The sequence below is a fragment of the Taudactylus pleione genome, unplaced genomic scaffold (assembly GCF_031769625.1).
Source record: "Taudactylus pleione unplaced genomic scaffold, aTauple2 ptg001161l, whole genome shotgun sequence".
In the NCBI taxonomy this organism is placed as follows: domain Eukaryota; kingdom Metazoa; phylum Chordata; class Amphibia; order Anura; family Myobatrachidae; genus Taudactylus; species Taudactylus pleione.
Window position 1 is genome coordinate 108294 of NW_028285562.1, and position 16733 is coordinate 125026.

The 16733-nt window shown below is 44.5% G+C and overlaps 7 protein-coding genes and 1 pseudogene across 7 annotated transcripts; 5 read left to right on the forward strand and 3 right to left on the reverse strand.

Moving 5' to 3' along the window:
* Positions 1-2355: 2355 nt before the first annotated feature.
* On the reverse strand, positions 2356-2748 carry LOC148453378 (histone H2A type 1-like). Its single transcript, XM_088462226.1, has one exon. The coding sequence runs from the start codon at positions 2746-2748 to the stop codon at positions 2356-2358; it is 393 nt and encodes a 130-aa protein (XP_088318352.1).
* A 246-nt stretch (positions 2749-2994) lies between these two features.
* LOC148453379 (histone H2B 1.1-like) lies at positions 2995-3446 on the forward strand. The gene has a single exon (XM_088462198.1). It carries the CDS (start codon positions 3016-3018, stop codon positions 3394-3396), a length of 381 nt encoding a protein of 126 aa, XP_088318324.1. The 5' UTR covers positions 2995-3015; the 3' UTR covers positions 3397-3446.
* Positions 3447-5879: 2433 nt separating this feature from the next.
* LOC148453380 (histone H3-like) lies at positions 5880-6331 on the forward strand (annotated as a pseudogene).
* Positions 6332-7232: 901 nt separating this feature from the next.
* Positions 7233-7976, reverse strand: LOC148453381 (histone H1-like). The gene has a single exon (XM_088462153.1). It carries the CDS (start codon positions 7959-7961, stop codon positions 7290-7292), a length of 672 nt encoding a protein of 223 aa, XP_088318279.1. The 5' UTR covers positions 7962-7976; the 3' UTR covers positions 7233-7289.
* Positions 7977-8191: 215 nt separating this feature from the next.
* On the forward strand, positions 8192-10198 carry LOC148453382 (histone H4). The gene is made up of 2 exons (XM_088462164.1): positions 8192-8281; positions 9601-10198. The coding sequence occupies exon 2, from the start codon at positions 9628-9630 to the stop codon at positions 9937-9939; it is 312 nt and encodes a 103-aa protein (XP_088318290.1). The 5' UTR covers positions 8192-8281; positions 9601-9627; the 3' UTR covers positions 9940-10198.
* Positions 10199-12964: 2766 nt separating this feature from the next.
* LOC148453383 (histone H4) lies at positions 12965-13386 on the forward strand. Its single transcript, XM_088462167.1, has one exon. The coding sequence runs from the start codon at positions 12988-12990 to the stop codon at positions 13297-13299; it is 312 nt and encodes a 103-aa protein (XP_088318293.1). The 5' UTR covers positions 12965-12987; the 3' UTR covers positions 13300-13386.
* Positions 13387-14575: 1189 nt separating this feature from the next.
* On the reverse strand, positions 14576-15062 carry LOC148453384 (histone H2A type 1). Its single transcript, XM_088462220.1, has one exon. The coding sequence runs from the start codon at positions 15021-15023 to the stop codon at positions 14631-14633; it is 393 nt and encodes a 130-aa protein (XP_088318346.1). The 5' UTR covers positions 15024-15062; the 3' UTR covers positions 14576-14630.
* Positions 15063-15340: 278 nt separating this feature from the next.
* LOC148453385 (histone H2B 1.1-like) lies at positions 15341-15813 on the forward strand. The gene has a single exon (XM_088462173.1). The coding sequence runs from the start codon at positions 15378-15380 to the stop codon at positions 15756-15758; it is 381 nt and encodes a 126-aa protein (XP_088318299.1). The 5' UTR covers positions 15341-15377; the 3' UTR covers positions 15759-15813.
* The last annotated feature ends 920 nt before the right edge of the window (positions 15814-16733 follow it).

Here is a 16733-nt window from a genome sequence, read left to right on the forward strand (position 1 = left end):
CGCATCATACGTCATCTCCGCTATTTATTAGATTAATCGAGTACATCGAAAGGAGAATGAACTGCTTGCTATTCTTGTGGTAGCATTTTCCTACCGCAATCATGCGAGCAGTTCTGGCTAAAAGACACCCAACTGACGTGGTTGATGACGCTGCTTTGTTAATTATGCACTCCCATTAAATGCCCGTTTTGACCGTTTGGCACGCCTGCGTTCGGATCTCCACACCCCGTTTTCAAGCACCTTCCCCTGTTACCACCCACAAACGCCTCACTCTGTCACTCAAATTAGTAGGCATTCGCTATATTGCGAGCACACGATTTCCGACCGCACTGACTGGTTGGCGCATTGATTAGAAGTCTCAAATTTGTGGTCCAAGGCTATTTAACCCTTGCAGCATGACAGCTACTTATTCAAAATTGTATAATTTGGTGCCTGTGCCCACTTTGCCAGCTTGTTTTATGCCCAAAACCTTGTAGGGCCAGTCAAGATACAATTGGGTCATATGTAAGTGACTTTTCTCTTTTGGTTGGAAGTGTCAAATTTGTGGTCCAAGGCTATTTTACCCTTTCAACAATACAGGTATTTATTCAAAATTTGAAAATGTGGTGCCTGTGCTCAGTTTGCCAGCCTTTTTCATGCCCAAAACCTTGTTGCGCCAGGCAAAATACAATTGGGTCTTTTATAAGTGACTGCTCTCTGTTGGTTGCAAATGTCAAATTTGTTGCCCAAGGCTATTTAATACTTGCAACACTACAGATACTTATTCAAATCAATACAATCTGTATCTGTGCCCACTTTGCCAGCCTATTTCATGCCCAAAACCCTGTTGGGCCAGGCAAAATACAAATGAATCATATGTAAGTGACATATTTCTGTTGCTTAGAAGTGTCATATTTGTGGCCCAAGTTTTTTTCACCCTTGCAACACTAGAGCTACTTATTCAAAATGATATAAATTGGTACCTATGCCCACTTTTCCAGCCTATTTCATGCACAAAACCTTGTTGGGCCAGGCAAAATAAAAGTGGGTCATATGTAAGTGACACACCACTGTTGTTTGGAATTGTCAAATTTGTGGCCCAAGGCTATTTAACCCTTGCAGTTCTACAGCTCCTTATTCAAAATGGTTTGGTGCCTTTTCCCACTTTGCCAGCCTATTTCATGGCCTAAACCTTGTTGGGCCAGGCAAAATACAAGTGCATCAAATGTGACACCCACTGTTGGTTGGAATTGTCAAATTGTGGCCCAAGGCTATTTGATACTTGCAACACTTTATTCAAATGGTATAATTTGGTGCCTGTACCCGCTTTGCCAGCCTATTTCATGCCCAAAATACTTGTTGGGCCACAAAAAATACAAGTGAATCAGTAGGTGACCATTGTCTGTTATTTGGTAGTGTCAAATTTGTCATTCAAGGCTATTTAACGCTTGCAACACTACAGCTGACTTATTCAAAATGGTATAATTTGGTGCCTCTGCCCACTTTGCCAGCCTATTTCATGCACAAAACCTTGTTAGGTCAGGCAAAATACAAGTGGGTGATGTCTATGTGACTCCAGTCCTTAGGTTGGAAGGGTCAAATTTGTGGTCCACGGCTATTTAACCCTTGCACCACTACAGCTACTTGTTCAAATGGTATAATTTGGTGCCTATGCCAACTTTGTCAGCCTATGATTTGTCTATATTACAATTGTTTATTATTAAATAAATAATGTAGTATTCAATGTGCATAAATAAACACCATGTGGACCTCACAAATTATAAATGCTTGTCTTTAAAATGTCATTTGTGACGTCAGCAACACCCCAATGGTATTGCCCTTACTTGATTTTAACTTGCAGTAAATCCCATCACTTTATTTTCACTGATTACACCAAAATTCTTCCTTGTTAGGTAAAATCCTTCCCACTTCAATGGAAGAAACGAAAAATGGAAAACAGTGCAATTCAGTTTATAATCGCAATTCTAGTCACATATCTGAACGTGCATATACAATTTTATATATTCTTACAGTAAATATAATCCCCACTCCGCTTGCCAGAAATAAGAGCAATTGCAAATTCTTGTATGGCCATAAGAAGTGATAGCAGTAAGTCTTTAATGGAATTTAAAGCTTGTAAATGTGCGTAGACTAAAGTGGAACCAACCCTTCACAGCTGCTGTTCCTGATCTGGATGGAATGTTGGGGATGTTCTAATACAAAGCGCTGCTAACCAGCCAGATAACGCTACAGTAAAAACCTAAACAAAAAATAGCCGTGTTCTCAGCTCTCCTGGGAAGACGTGGGTGGCTCTGAAAAGAGCCTTTGTGGTGTTACAGGGACATGGGTTCTGTGGTGGAAGTTACCAGCATCACATTACTTGCTCTTGGCTGACTTGTGACTCTCCGTTTTCTTGGGCAGCAGCACGGCCTGGATGTTGGGCAGGACTCCCCCCTGGGCGATGGTCACTCCACCCAGCAATTTATTCAGTTCCTTATCATTGCGCACGGCGAGCTGGAGGTGGCGGGGGATGATGCGGGTCTTCTTGTTGTCGCGGGCAGCGTTACCTGCAAGCTCTAGAATCTCAGCCGTCAAGTACTCTAGTACAGCGGCCAAATACACTGGGGCTCCGGCACCAACACGCTCCGCATAATTTCCCTTCCTCAGGAGGCGGTGAACGCGGCCAACAGGAAACTGGAGACCGGCCCGAGATGAACGAGTCTTGGCCTTAGCCCGGGTCTTGCCGCCTTGTTTACCTCTTCCAGACATGTTCTATGTAACGGAGAAACAGCTCCCTCAAAGACAGCGCCCTCCTCCTCATATATATATTGTCTGCGGGATCCCCTGTTTGCTCTGTGATTGGTCCAATGCAACAGTCACCAATGCAGCTCAAGTTCTTGTACTAGCCAATGAAAGCTGTGCTATGGATGACCACTAATGAATAAAGCTTAATTTGCATAGCCTGCCTATAAATAGAGCTGATCTTGGTTTGGTCAGAATGATTTTCTGCAGAGGGAGTCATTGTCTGTGTTGATAATGCCTGAACCAGCCAAGACTGCATCGGCCCCCAAGAAAGGCTCCAAGAAAGCGGTGACTAAGACCCAGAAGAAAGATGGGAAGAAGCGTAGGAAGACCAGGAAGGAGAGTTACGCCATTTACGTCTACAAGGTGCTGAAGCAGGTGCATCCTGATACTGGCATCTCCTCCAAGGCTATGGGCATCATGAACTCCTTTGTGAATGATATCTTTGAGCGCATTGCAGGGGAAGCTTCACGCCTAGCTCATTACAACAAGCGCTCCACCATCACTTCTCGGGAGATCCAGACCGCTGTACGCCTGCTGCTGCCGGGAGAGCTGGCCAAGCACGCCGTGTCCGAGGGCACCAAGGCCGTCACCAAGTACACCAGCGCCAAGTGATCTCCTCTTCCGTCCCACATGAACACAAAGGCTCTTTTAAGAGCCACCCACCTCCTCTCTAATCGAGCTGTAACTATTACCTTTCACGGAACTGAGTTACAGAAACCTAGGCTGTATTTCACTCCTGTCTTACGTAGTTTATGTCTGTTTTATTTGTTGGAGTTATAACTTGTTCCCAATACAGATTCCACCGGTCATCGTGAGCTTTTTCACTACTTACTAGAGCCGGACATCTATTAGGTTCCTTTCTGTGTTGCCATTTTATTAAATCCAAGTCTAACCTTGCGGTAAGTGGATATTGTATCCAAAACGAGGACCTTGTATTAAATACGTCCTAAGATGTTCTGTACGTCATTAAAAAGATGGTCTTATCAATTTCAACTTCACGTGGAGTATTACACCTGTCAAACATGTCAGTACACTTATTAATTAGCAATCATTTATAAGTGATATGTTACCCGGAAAGGCCTCTAGGTTCTGGATGATGATGCTCTTAAATACATTACACACTAAAGTTTTAAAAATAAATAAATAAATGGCTTTACACTCTGGCGTTATAATTCCTCAATCGCGATGTCTGCAGCTGAATGCTTTGACAACCAGGATCCACACACTACTATCCGTAATGACCATCTGATTATTGTAGTAGAGATGGATGGGTTGCCATGAAAAGGACATGAGTATGTAGTGTGGGGTCCCCTTGTTTTTGTGTAAACATGTAAAATGAGCCTCTGATTTTTACCTGTAAAATACTCTTCCCACAGTTTGAGGTGTTGTGCACATGATTTAGTTCAAATTATTGAAATTTAAGTGTTTCTTTATTGCTCAATTTCAATATATTCTTTAACATTATTACACACAATAATCCAATTGACTGTGAGAAACCTAAGGAAAGTACCATCAGCATTCTTCACAGAAAGAGGGGTTTCTAAGAGGGTTTCACCTTAATCCTTTCTATCTGATGACGCTCACTACCTGTCATTAGTGGTTACTGGTTTGCTCATCAGTCTTGTGAAGCTGGCATTAACCCTTGCACAAAATTTTATTTCTTTGTGCGGCATGTTTATATTGTGTTAAGAAGATTATTATTTTTGCTTATTCCATTTATCTCATATCATACAGTGTATGCATTTGACTCCATTTATTTTATAGCATTGAGATAAATGTGTGTGGGGAAATAGAGGAACGCAACTGTCAATAAAACCCCATATAATTTTATTGATAGCCTGGTGTCATAAATATAAAATATATTACATGCGGCCCTCGACAGTTTACTAAAGTGTGATTACCTTCCATCCCCCAATAATAATTGTCAACCCATGCTCAATGCCCTCCAGTGATGGCAGCACATGCACATGGGGTCCCATTGGGAAGCCAGAGTCCCCTAAATATACCACCTATCAGTATTTAATTAGTAATAACCAATTACTATCTGCACCAATATGGAATATTATTTTTTTAAATCCCCCCCTTATTACTAATATATCTCAATAATAACTACGTAATTGCATGTTCATAAATCGTGAGAGTAGAAAAAGAACAAGCAAAATATAAATACAATAACTGAATGTGCAGAAGGAAAATACAAATCTGGAATGAATATAGAACAATAAAAGTGTCTGTTTTATATACTGTGCCTTTAGTATAGCTTGTGTTTTATTTCAACTGAGTACAGTACATTGTGAGCCCCTATATACTATACAGATGTAGCCCTGTATTTCTTCATGTAGTTTCTCTGAGGTTTAGGTTGTGGTCTAAGGTAAAGATTTAATCCACTAATGTTTCATAGAATAGAAACAATTGTAAAATAATATTTACTGTTTCTCTTTAGTATCATATTTTGTTTCCAATGCATGCAGACCTACTGAGTATACTCAGATCTCATATTACTCACAATATGACAAATGATGCCTTCCATATAAATGTATTCTTAATGATTTTTCAATCAAATGGTTGTTTTATTGTGAATTTTGCACCATTTGCTGATATATTGATCTATGCTGTTTTTACTGCTGTGATTATATACTTGAAGTAGTGAGCGTAACTTGAAGGAATCATTTTGTTTAAACACAAAACTTTCCCGCCCATGGCAGCTATTCAGCGATGTGATTACTGTCCGTCTTTAGACCCCCGACACGAGTCCTATAGTGTAGTGATGCAATATCACCGTCCGTATGTAGGGGGTCGCTCATTGATTCTTCTCGCTGGTAAACAAGGACATAATTTCCGATTAAATTACATCGACTGAACTTTGAACTAAACAATTTATTGCAACTCGTGTATTCCCGCACTGGCATGTTATATTATATACTTTACATACCTAATAACGGAGGAAACGAAAAATCTTGAAAGTTAGAACGACTTTGCCTCAGCCAATCAGAATGATGGGCGTCTTTAATTCATCGAATCACAACGCAGCACTGTGGATAAATAGAGTTGTTTTCGACTATTCTTTATTTATTCTTCTTCCTACATTACTAGTGTATAGTACGATGGCCAGGACCAAGCAGACCGCCCGCAAATCTACTGGAGGAAAAGCTCCCCGCAAGCAGCTGGCAACCAAGGCAGCTCGGAAGAGCGCCCCAGCTACCGGCGGCGTGAAGAAGCCTCACCGCTACCGACCCGGAACTGTTGCGCTCCGAGAGATCCGACGCTACCAGAAATCTACCGAACTGCTGATCCGCAAGTTGCCCTTCCAGCGCCTGGTGAGAGAGATCGCCTAGGATTTAAGACCGACCTGCGTTTCCAGAGCTCTGCCGTTATGGCCCTGCAAGAGGCCAGCGAGGCTTATCTGGTCGGGCTCTTCGAGGACACCAACCTGTGTGCCATTCACGCCAAGAGGGTGACCATCATGCCCAAAGACATCCAGCTGGCCCGCAGGATCCGAGGCGAGAGGGCATAGACTATACTCGGCACTACTGCATACACGCAGCACAAAGGCTCTTTTCAGAGCCACCAAATCTTTCTAAACGAGCTGAAGCATCAACTATATATTTCTAGAATTGGAAGAATGCTGATAAAGCCTCAACTCCGCTTCCTCCCTAGGTGGAGTCCACATGAATACCGGTAGTATCCTTAATTAGCCTCACATCGCGTATTCTGTAGTGCCCCGCACCTTCCCGCTGCATTGGTCAAAGGTAGAAGTCTCCTATTTACATGTAGCCGTTTCAATTGAAGTTGCATCCTTTTAAGTGTAGATTAGAACGTGGTTTCCCTGTACATTTCACCAAGCTGCACTCCTATCCTTTACAGAACCAACCCCCACGTTCTAGACCCAGAGCTATGGAAGAACTCCCCCTTTGTGATTGCGGCATAAGGGCACTGCACTATGCCGCAAGTGCAGTGCCCTTAGCAGGAGAGATGGAAGCGCACAATGGCTCTTCCATCTCTCCCGCTAAATCGGCCATGAATCCGCTCTTTAGGGACAGGGTGGGTGGCTCTGGAAAGAGCCTTTGTGGTATGGTGGAAACAAAGATCTAGCAGTAACATCACTATAGTCGTCTTAGGCAGTAGTATGGCCTCCCTGCGCGATGTTCAGCCCACCGAGCAATTTGTTTAGCCGGAAGAAGCTGTGAATGATGAAGGGGGGGAGGGGGATTATTATGTCGTACAAAAAAAAAAAAAACACGAATTACTCAGCCATACCATGAGTTTTACTAGATTAAAGCTATTAAATTATTAACAACCCGCCCCCACACCCCAAGATTGAGACATTGAATGGTGATGTGTAAGCCCAGGAGGCTTTACATGGTTAACCACTAAATACAGTACAAGCGAATCACAAAGCAGCCCCTAGAGAACACGCCGTGCGTTTACAGCTCTGCCGAGAGAGGGTGGGTGGCTCTGAAAAGAGCCTTTGGTGTGATAAGGAAGAGGCTGCGGTTGTTTGTCCATTACTTCTTTGCCGCTGCTTTCTTGGGCTTAGCCAACTTCTTGGCCGGACTCTTGGCAGTTTTGGGCTTAGCTGCCTTCTTGGCCGGACTCTTGGCAGCTTTGGGCTTCGCTGCCTTCTTGGCCGGACTCTTGGCCGCCTTTTTAGGCTTCTCGGCTTTAGGCTTCTTTGGGCTTTTGGCAGCAGCCGCCTTTGATTGTCTCTTTACTTTCTTCGGGCTCTTAGCAGCACTCGGAGCTTTCTTGGGCTTCTTCGGGGATTTGGCAACTTTCTTTGCCGCAGGCTTCTTGGGCTTCAGAGACTTCTGAGTAGCCTTCTTGCTTTCCACTGGCTTCTTACTGAGCTTGAAGGAGCCTGAAGCGCCGGTGCCTTTCACCTGAGTGAGTGTTCCTTTGGTCACCAGGCCTTTCACCCCCAGTTTAATGCGGCTGTTTTTCTTCTCCACATCGTAGCCTCCCGCAGCCAGAGCCTTCTTTAAGGCGGCAAGCGAAACCCCACTGCGCTCTTTAGAGGCGGCCACGACTTTCACGATCAGCTCGGAGACGCTGGGGCCAGAAGACTTGGGACTTTTCTTGGCTCCTCCCGCAGCTTTCTTCGTTTGTCTTTTCTTTTTGGCTGCGCCCTCTGATGGAGCAGGGACGGCGGCGGCTGGTGCAGTTTCTGCCATGTTCATGTACAATTCAGCGTAACACGTTGAAATAATAATGTAGTACACATATCTGCCGAAGTCTTTTATATACAGTGCCGGCTATGCCGTGATTGGCTGCTCACCGTGGTGCCTTCTGTGTTCCCATTGGCGGAATATGTAGCCGTGTAAATTATTTCCTTGTATGAATGAAAGGGACAACCAGCTCTCAGCGTGTGTTTCCCTAGCGCAGAAAAAGAGTATTTTATACGGCATTAGAAGGGCAGCGAGCTGGCTCTTTGCTCCACACTCCTACTCTAAGGCCTCATCTTACCCTTTATGGCAATTGTTCGCTTAGGCGCGACGAGGTAAGACAGATATAGCCACTGGCAGCTCATCCACACCAGTCTGCATGTGCCCTGCATGTTATAAATGTCTCCTTTCATGCGAGGCTAATATGTAGTATCGGATCATTTTGTCTCCTCCTGGTACTGGAGATAGTTAAGGGGCTCTGCGGCACAATCTGTATAGAGCCGGGTGGATATTGAGACACATAAAGGCAACGTGTGGGCTTTTGTACACTCAGATGGATAACACAGACAGGCTGCCTCACAAGGTATTTGTACTCTTGTCTAGAAACTCTAGTTACTATGACATGGTAAGGCTACATAACAGACTAAGCTACATATTAATCCTGCCTGGGATTCTGCCGGCAGCGTAGAATGTGTGTGACACTTCTAAATATTCTTCTATTCATCCAAATCTCTTCTGTATATTTATCAAGATAAATGTTTCAGTAATATGGCTATGGTAAGCTAGCCCTATTACTTTGAAACTATTACAGAACAAACCTCAGTCACCTGCTAAGAAGTGTTAGGTTACCTTGGGTTAGAAGCAAAGATCATGCTGGAATGCCAATAACAGTGGAAAAGGAACTCAGCAGTAAATGTTAGGAGGAGCCCACCACAGGACCGCGGTGCCAGACAATTGTAACATAAAGCTGTTATTGTCAGCCTGGCAGTTGCTTACTAGAAGTAAGGGTAGCCTACCCACATACACCCCCTCAATTCTACACAATGAAAGTCCCCAGGCAGCCTGTAATGTGCGCCTTGTCCAATTTGTAATACAGAACCTATTTCAGTTAAGAGAGTAAACAGATGGATGTGTAGAAAGTGTCTGTGTTTTGAGGGCAGAGAGAAATAAAAAAAAGGGGGGTACCAATACAGGGAGATGAGAGGAATAGAGGGTAGAATAAGAGAAACTGAAGGAATTGTGGAAAGAATAGATGGAGAAAAGGGATGACAAAAGTGGGAGACTATTTAAAAAAGTACAAGAGAAATGAGGAAAAGGGAGAAACGGGAAAGAATGGGGGACAAGAAGTAATAGGGGGACAGTAATGTTAAATATCACCTATAATATGGACACATATCTCATTAGACACATACACAGTCTCAGTTCAGTCTGTATAGCGGATGAGTTCTTGTATAAATTTAAATTCTAATAATTGCACTGGGAGAAGTCGTCCCAAAACTGATATTGTCCCTGTATTAGTTGTGTCACAAGGAGCAGGATGTGACGCACAGGAGGACTCCTCCCTCATAGCGTAGAAGTTTCCTACTAGGTCCGCTTACACTGTATAAGAGGAGGACTTTCTACATCGCAACTATATTACTCTTCTTGTTTCCAGTGGAATCAGTGGAAAAGTAGAAGCAGCATGTCTGGCAGAGGCAAAGGTGGAAAGGGGCTCGGAAAAGGAGGCGCTAAGCGGCACAGGAAGGTGCTTCGGGATAACATCCAGGGAATCACTAAGCCCGCCATCCGTCGTCTGGCCCGGAGAGGGGGTGTGAAGCGCATCTCCGGTCTCATTTATGAAGAGACGCGTGGGGTGTTGAAGGTCTTTTTGGAGAACGTTATCCGAGACGCCGTCACCTACACCGAGCACGCCAAGAGGAAAACAGTCACCGCCATGGATGTGGTGTACGCTCTGAAACGCCAGGGCCGCACTCTCTATGGATTCGGGGGCTGAACACTGATGCACGCCTAATACTATCACTCACACAAAGGCCCTTTTCAGGGCCGCCCATCTTTTCTGTGAGCGCTATTCTGACGCACTAGTACCATTATGTATTTTGTCCTGGCAAACGGCAGACTCTTTACAAGGTGCTAATATTTCACTTTTTCCCTCGTATTGAGCTGCGTGTTTGCTGATTAGATTTACAGCGTTACAGGTTATTATTTCATAGCGATGCACATACCCATTATAAACTTGTTCTAGGTGTGTACATTCAAACACCGTTTTAGTGGTATCCCAATGTTAGAGAATGTAGTGAGTCCATAGTATACGATGGCACAAATCAGTGTGTTTGGCTGACTAGTTGTAAGATGATGGATACAATGTACACTTTTTAGAAGGGAAAAACTGAGAACATTCTAATTTGTGTTGTCTGTAGGTAATCCCTATTCTCTTAAAAGCCATAACCCTTTTCTGCCTGGGAAGGATGAAATTGAAAAGAATAGCCCATTGCATAAAATCACATCACCATTAAGATTCATATTAAGACTCCCTGCACTTTCAAATCATTTTGTCAATCAAAATTGAGCATTACACTGGTTAAATCAATAGATTATTGTCTTCTGTGGCTGTTGATTTGGAAAATATAAATGACATTGGTAAAGACATGATTGCAGGCTGCTGTAACTGAATGATCACGTAACATTGTAGCAATCCACACAGTTTTATACAGTTATATTGTAACAAATGTATCAAACCGCTAAACCACACTGGAATTACCACACACTGCTCAAAGGAATAGAGCTAGTCAGTCCGTGTTTTGAAGGCAGATTTATAAATGAGTCCGTCAGTTCCTGTACCAGATCGTTTCAAGCCGTCTAGAGACAATCAGAAACCAAACTCACGGTGCTTCTGGTTTGGCAGAACACTGTAGGCTTTCTTATCCACACAGACGCGATCCTGGAGCAGTGACTGCTGTTGGAGAAATAAATGAGACCGGGTGGGTGATGGGGCGCCCTGAGCTAGCTGCCGGTTATAACTCCTTACACTGTTTCTATGTTGGGAATTTGGGACACATCATGCTCCGATAGGTCTTGCACTCCTCGTAATCTGCAGTAGACTGCTACAGTACTGTATCCCCCCAGCTGGTGCCAACTGATTTAATGCGGGTCATTTAATTTAATGGGGATCCTTTTGTATCAGATTCAACACTTCTTAATACCTAGAGTAAGTGCAATTAGCTTTCTTCCCAAAAAGAGGGGTTTCTAAGTGGGATGTGCCTTTATCTCTTCTGCCTGACACCCAGTTTCTTATCACAGACACAATCAGATGTTAACAGTAGATAGAGGCTTGCACTCACGCTGAGGTGTGTTTCTCAGAGGGTGTCTCAGCTTTGGAAAGTTATCGAAAAAATATATATATACACACACTGTATGCTAGGAAGTGGGATAACTGCATTTTTAATGTGGTAGCAGATATCATGGCTACACATCCTCACAGTAAAATCTGAAGCAATAGCAGCACCGTGTGATCGAATAATATTTAATCGCTTGTAGTGGTGGGATAACTGGCTGCTATTTCTCCCGCTCTCACTAATAAGGATTATGCCGGCAGCATTACGTTAATCGCTTGTAGCAAGAGTAGATAACATGTGGCACATTAGCTGCTGGTGAACTACACAGAAGTCTCCTATCCAGCATGCACTGATGGCTAAGGGAACAATTAGACTGACAACATTTACATGTAGCCGAGAAGAACTCCCCCTTTATGTGTTTGCGGTTGAAGGGCACTGCGCTATTATAAGACCTATAATTATGTAAAGCGCACAATGGCTATCATCTCTCCCGCTAAATCGGCCATGAATTCGCACTTTAGGGACAGGATGGGTGGCTTGTGTTATGGTGGAAATAAGATCTAGCAGTAACATCACTAGCTCTTAGCTGGCTTGTGGCTCCTTAGGTAGCCGCAGTAGTACGGCCTCCCTGAGCGATGTTCACTCCACTGAGCAACTGGTTTAACCGAGGGAGGCTGTGAATTATGAAACCGGGGGATCATTCTGTCGTTAAAAAATAATAAAGCTATTAAATAACCGAGTATTAACAACACGCCCCCACACCCCAAGATTGAGACATTGAATGGTGATGTTTGAGCCCAGGAGGCTTTACATGGTTACCCACTAAATACAGTACAAGCGAATCACAAAGAAGCCCCTAGAGAACACGCCGTGCGTTTAGAGCTCTGCCGAGAAAGGGTGGGTGGCTCTGAAAAGAGCCTTTGGTGTGATGCGGAAGAGGCTGCGGTTGTTTGTCCATTACTTCTTAGCCGCTGCTTTCTTGGGCTTAGCCGCCTTCTTGGCCGGACTCTTGGCAGTTTTGGGCTTAGCCGCCTTCTTGGCCGGACTCTTGGCAGTTTTGGGCTTCGCTGCCTTCTTGGCCGGACTCTTGGCCGCCTTTTTAGGCTTCACGGCTTTAGGCTTCTTTGGGCTTTTGGCAGCAGCCGCCTTTGATGGTTTATTTACTTTCTTCTGGCTCTTAGCAGCACTCGGAGCTTTCTTGGGCTTCTTCGGGGATTTGGCCACTTTCTTTGCCGCAGGCTTCTTGGGCTTCAGAGACTTCTGAGCAGCCTTCTTGCTTTCCACCGGCTTCTTACGGAGCCTGAAGCGCCGGTGCCTTTCACCTGAGTGAGGGTTCCTTTGGTCACCAGACTCTTCACACCCAGCTTGACGCGGCTGTTATTCTTCTCCACATCGTAGCCTCCCGCAGCCAGAGCCTTCTTTAAGGCGGCAAGCGAAACCCCACTGCGCTCTTTAGGATGAGTCTAAGGATGCGTTTTTGTATACATTAAAATTAATAATTGTATTAGAGGGGTCGTCCCGAAACTGATATTGTCCCTATATTAAATGTGTCACAAGGTGCAGGATGTGACGCACAGGAGGACTCCTCCCTCATAGCCCATAAGTTTCCTACTAGGTCCGCCCGCACTGTATAAGAGGAGGACTTTGCCGCAGTGTTCGTATGGTTTTTTTTTGTTTCGACTGAGTGAAAGCGGTGATCAGGAAGCAGTATGTCTGGTAGAGGAAAAGGCGGAAAGGGGCTCGGAAAAGGAGGTGCTAAGCGGCACAGGAAGGTGCTTCGGGATAATATCCAAGGAATTACTAAGCCCGCCATCCGTCGTCTAGCCCGGAGAGGAGGCGTGAAGCGCATCTCCGGTCTCATTTATGAAGAGACCCGAGGGGTGTTGAAGGTCTTCCTGGAGAACGTTATACGGGACGCCGTCACCTACACCGAGCACGCTAAGCGGAAAACTGTCACCGCTATGGATGTGGTGTATGCTCTGAAACGCCAGGGCCGCACACTCTATGGATTCGGAGGCTGAATACTAATGCACATCTAAAATTACTTCTCCCACAAAGGCTCTTTTAAGGGCCGCCCATCTCTTCTGTGAGAGCGCTATTGTAACGCACTGGTAATGTTTGTAATAGCTCCTGTGTACATAGTGAAGTATGTCTATTTAATTCGTCCAATCACATTATTTAGTAGTTACTGATGACAGTATTTTGATACAATTTAACAATTAGGCGCTTCAGTTGGCTACTAGCTGTCAGTGCTGCTTCATAAACTTGTGCTGATTCACATTCTAAAAGGTGATAGTAACAAGTTAACAACGAAGGTTTGGACTCTGCCACGTCCTGCTGACATGAGGAAAGAAATATGGGGAGGTACTGTATGTTCTACATAAAAAAAAATGGTTGCATAACCCTTTCTTTCATTTTGCAGCAGCAGGTTCTTTCCGTGTATGAAGGGAAACCATCTCACAGGTTTGGTAGGTTATCAACATTGTAACCTTTATATAGAATTTAAAGTTTGTGCATTGTTGAATAGGGATCTGGATTCAATGGACAAAACTGGCTGTTATATGTCCTGCTCACACTGATAAGAATTACACAGGCCGGCTAATATGGTTATAGCAAATTAATATTCAACCGTTACTACGATGGATGGAAAGAAATCACCGCCATATTCCAGCGCAGGACGCAGGTAATTTCCTCCCTCTCAATCTGGAAGAGTCAGCTTTGATATTATAGACGGGGTTTTTGAAATTTTCAAACGGTTACTTAAAACCAGTCAGTGTAGGGGGAATGAATACATCTTCCAATCAGCGTACAACATAATGTAGAGGTAGAATTGCTATAAGACATTCCCTGATCCCATTGTTTTGCCTGAATTTTCTTCTTTAAAATATGGACACGACCATTGCCGACAGGGCGTAAATCCATCGTCAGGAAAGCTCCCCGCAAGCAGCTGGCAACTAAAGCTGCTCCTTAAGTAGCCGCATAGCTAGCAGCGCCGCGGTATTCTGTAGTACCCGCATCTTCCTGCCAGCCTGTCGCTGCCTTGGACAACCAATCAGCTCCTGTCATTTTAGACAGTTTGAAAAATTAGTTAAGAGCTGATTGGTTGGTACTTTTTCTCTCTCCAAACTTTGATAAATCTCCCCCTAAAGCTCTTCAGAGCCTGCTAGAGTGTTATGGTATCAACTCCACCCCCTCTTGATCTATGCGGTTTATATGTGAGCTCAGTGCACTAAATTATAAATTTTAAATCGGGCTCATATACTCGCATTGGAAATCAGCTCTTCAGGGACGGGTTGGGTGGCTCTGAAAAGAGCCTTTGTGTTATGGTGGGAACAAATATCTAGCAGTAACTTTACTTGCTCTTAGCGGACTTGTGGCTCTCGGTCTTCTTGGGCAGCAGTACAGCCTGGATGTTGGGCAGGACGCCTCCCTGGGCGATAGTCACCCCACCGAGCAACTTGTTTAGTTCTTCGTCATTGCGCACAGCCAACTGTAGGTGGCGGGGGATGATGCGAGTCTTCTTGTTATCTCGGGCGGCGTTTCCGGCAAGTTCTAGAATCTCAGCCGTCAGATACTCGAGCACTGCGGCCAGATACACTGGGGCTCCGGCTCCCACACGCTCAGCATAGTTTCCCTTCCTCAGTAGACGGTGGACGCGACCTACCGGAAATTGGAGTCCGGCCCGAGATGAACGAGTCTTAGCCTTTGCCCTGGTCTTACCGCCTTGTTTCCCTCTTCCAGACATGCTCGAGCCACACAGATACAAAATTATACACGCTATAAAGATGATGTAATGGGTCTATAACGTCGCCCTCCTCCTTACCTATATATACTAATATGGTATCCTGTACTTGCTCTGTGATTGGTTAGCTTACACGGCAACCAATGCAGCACAAGTTCATGCACTGACCAATCAACAAATGTAGGGTGGGGTTATGATGCCGTTCAACATCACATGATACGTCTACCCAATAGTGCAGTCTGCAGGGGTGAAGCCTCATTTGCATGGGTTGTCAATAAATAGAGCAGTTTCTGGGCGTTGATGGTCACATTTGTATTTTCTTGCTTTGTAAAGCTGTAGAGAGAGAGTTCATTGATAATGCCTGATCCAGCCAAATCTGCTCCGGCGGCCAAGAAAGGCTCAAAGAAAGCGGTGACTAAGACCCAGAAGAAAGATGGGAAGAAGCGTAGGAAGACCAGGAAGGAGAGTTACGCCATTTACGTCTACAAGGTGCTGAAGCAGGTGCATCCTGATACTGGCATCTCCTCTAAGGCTATGGGCATCATGAACTCTTTTGTGAATGATATTTTTGAACGCATTGCAGGGGAAGCTTCCCGCCTGGCTCATTACAACAAGCGCTCCACCATCACTTCCCGGGAGATCCAAACCGCTGTACGTCTGCTGTTGCCGGGAGAGTTGGCCAAGCACGCCGTGTCTGAGGGCACCAAGGCCGTCACCAAATACACCAGCGCCAAGTGATCTGCTTTCCTTCTCCCTCCCACATCAACACAAAGGCTCTTTTAAGAGCCGCCCACCTCCTCTCTAATCGGGCTGTAGCTATTGCTGTGACCCCTGTACTGGGCTGATAGGAACGTGCTGTTTTCGATTCTTCTATGTTTTAACTTATATTTGATCAAAAAAATTGATATGGCGATTCCACTCATGTACATTCTGTATCCTTTATGTAGGTGTTGGCGCTCAGCTAGAACAGTTATTGAATTTTTGCTTTTTAATCTGTCGGAAATTGAACATTGGCAGCAGCAGCAGCGACCTCATGTGGTCACTGGAGGAATAGTGGTTAAGTTTAAACTTCGGTTATAGTCTCATCTGCACTATCTGTCCCCAGTATTATACTAGTACAGCTTTAATGTCAGCTGAGTTCAATAAAGCTTTAGATTATCCCCTTCATTTGCCAATAATTGGAGGTGGGAGACTCATTTAATTAAAACCACAAACTATTGTTAGTTCATTTTATTTAAATACATATAAAGATTTATACAATCTACCTTTAATGTCTATACCTCACAGTGTGCTGATGGTTATCCTTATAAAGTGCACAATGCTTCCAAAGTTTCTGAGCATAGTGGGACGCCCGCTGCTACCCTCATATCTGTCCAGCGTAAACATCAGTAATATTGATGCAGATCGGGCAGCCATGCATCATACTGTAGTTGGCAAGTCTGACCAGCAGCAAACACTGCAGCTCTCATGCTGCGTAGGAGATCACAATGGATAATTTATGCACACCGCTGAAACAGGTAGACACCTGTGTTTACTTAACAACCCCCAGTTACCTCCCCCAAACCCTGGCTACCTGGCACTCACTTTGCAAATGTAATTATCGCTAAAAGATCGCTGCGTGTGCATCTTGCATACACGTACAACGGCAAACAATCGCTCAATCTGCGTAAATATCGGCATTGCCTACTTCTCTGAATCAGGCCCACTGTGCAA

Excerpts from the sequence above, each read along its gene's own strand:
- LOC148453378 (XM_088462226.1), bottom strand. The coding sequence starts at position 2,748 with ATGTCTGGAAGAGGTAAACAAGGCGGCAAGACCCGGGCTAAGGCCAAG.
- LOC148453381 (XM_088462153.1), bottom strand. The coding sequence starts at position 7,961 with ATGAACATGGCAGAAACTGCACCAGCCGCCGCCGTCCCTGCTCCATCA.
- LOC148453379 (XM_088462198.1), top strand. The coding sequence starts at position 3,016 with ATGCCTGAACCAGCCAAGACTGCATCGGCCCCCAAGAAAGGCTCCAAG.
- LOC148453382 (XM_088462164.1), top strand. The coding sequence starts at position 9,628 with ATGTCTGGCAGAGGCAAAGGTGGAAAGGGGCTCGGAAAAGGAGGCGCT.
- LOC148453384 (XM_088462220.1), bottom strand. The coding sequence starts at position 15,023 with ATGTCTGGAAGAGGGAAACAAGGCGGTAAGACCAGGGCAAAGGCTAAG.
- LOC148453385 (XM_088462173.1), top strand. The coding sequence starts at position 15,378 with ATGCCTGATCCAGCCAAATCTGCTCCGGCGGCCAAGAAAGGCTCAAAG.
- LOC148453383 (XM_088462167.1), top strand. The coding sequence starts at position 12,988 with ATGTCTGGTAGAGGAAAAGGCGGAAAGGGGCTCGGAAAAGGAGGTGCT.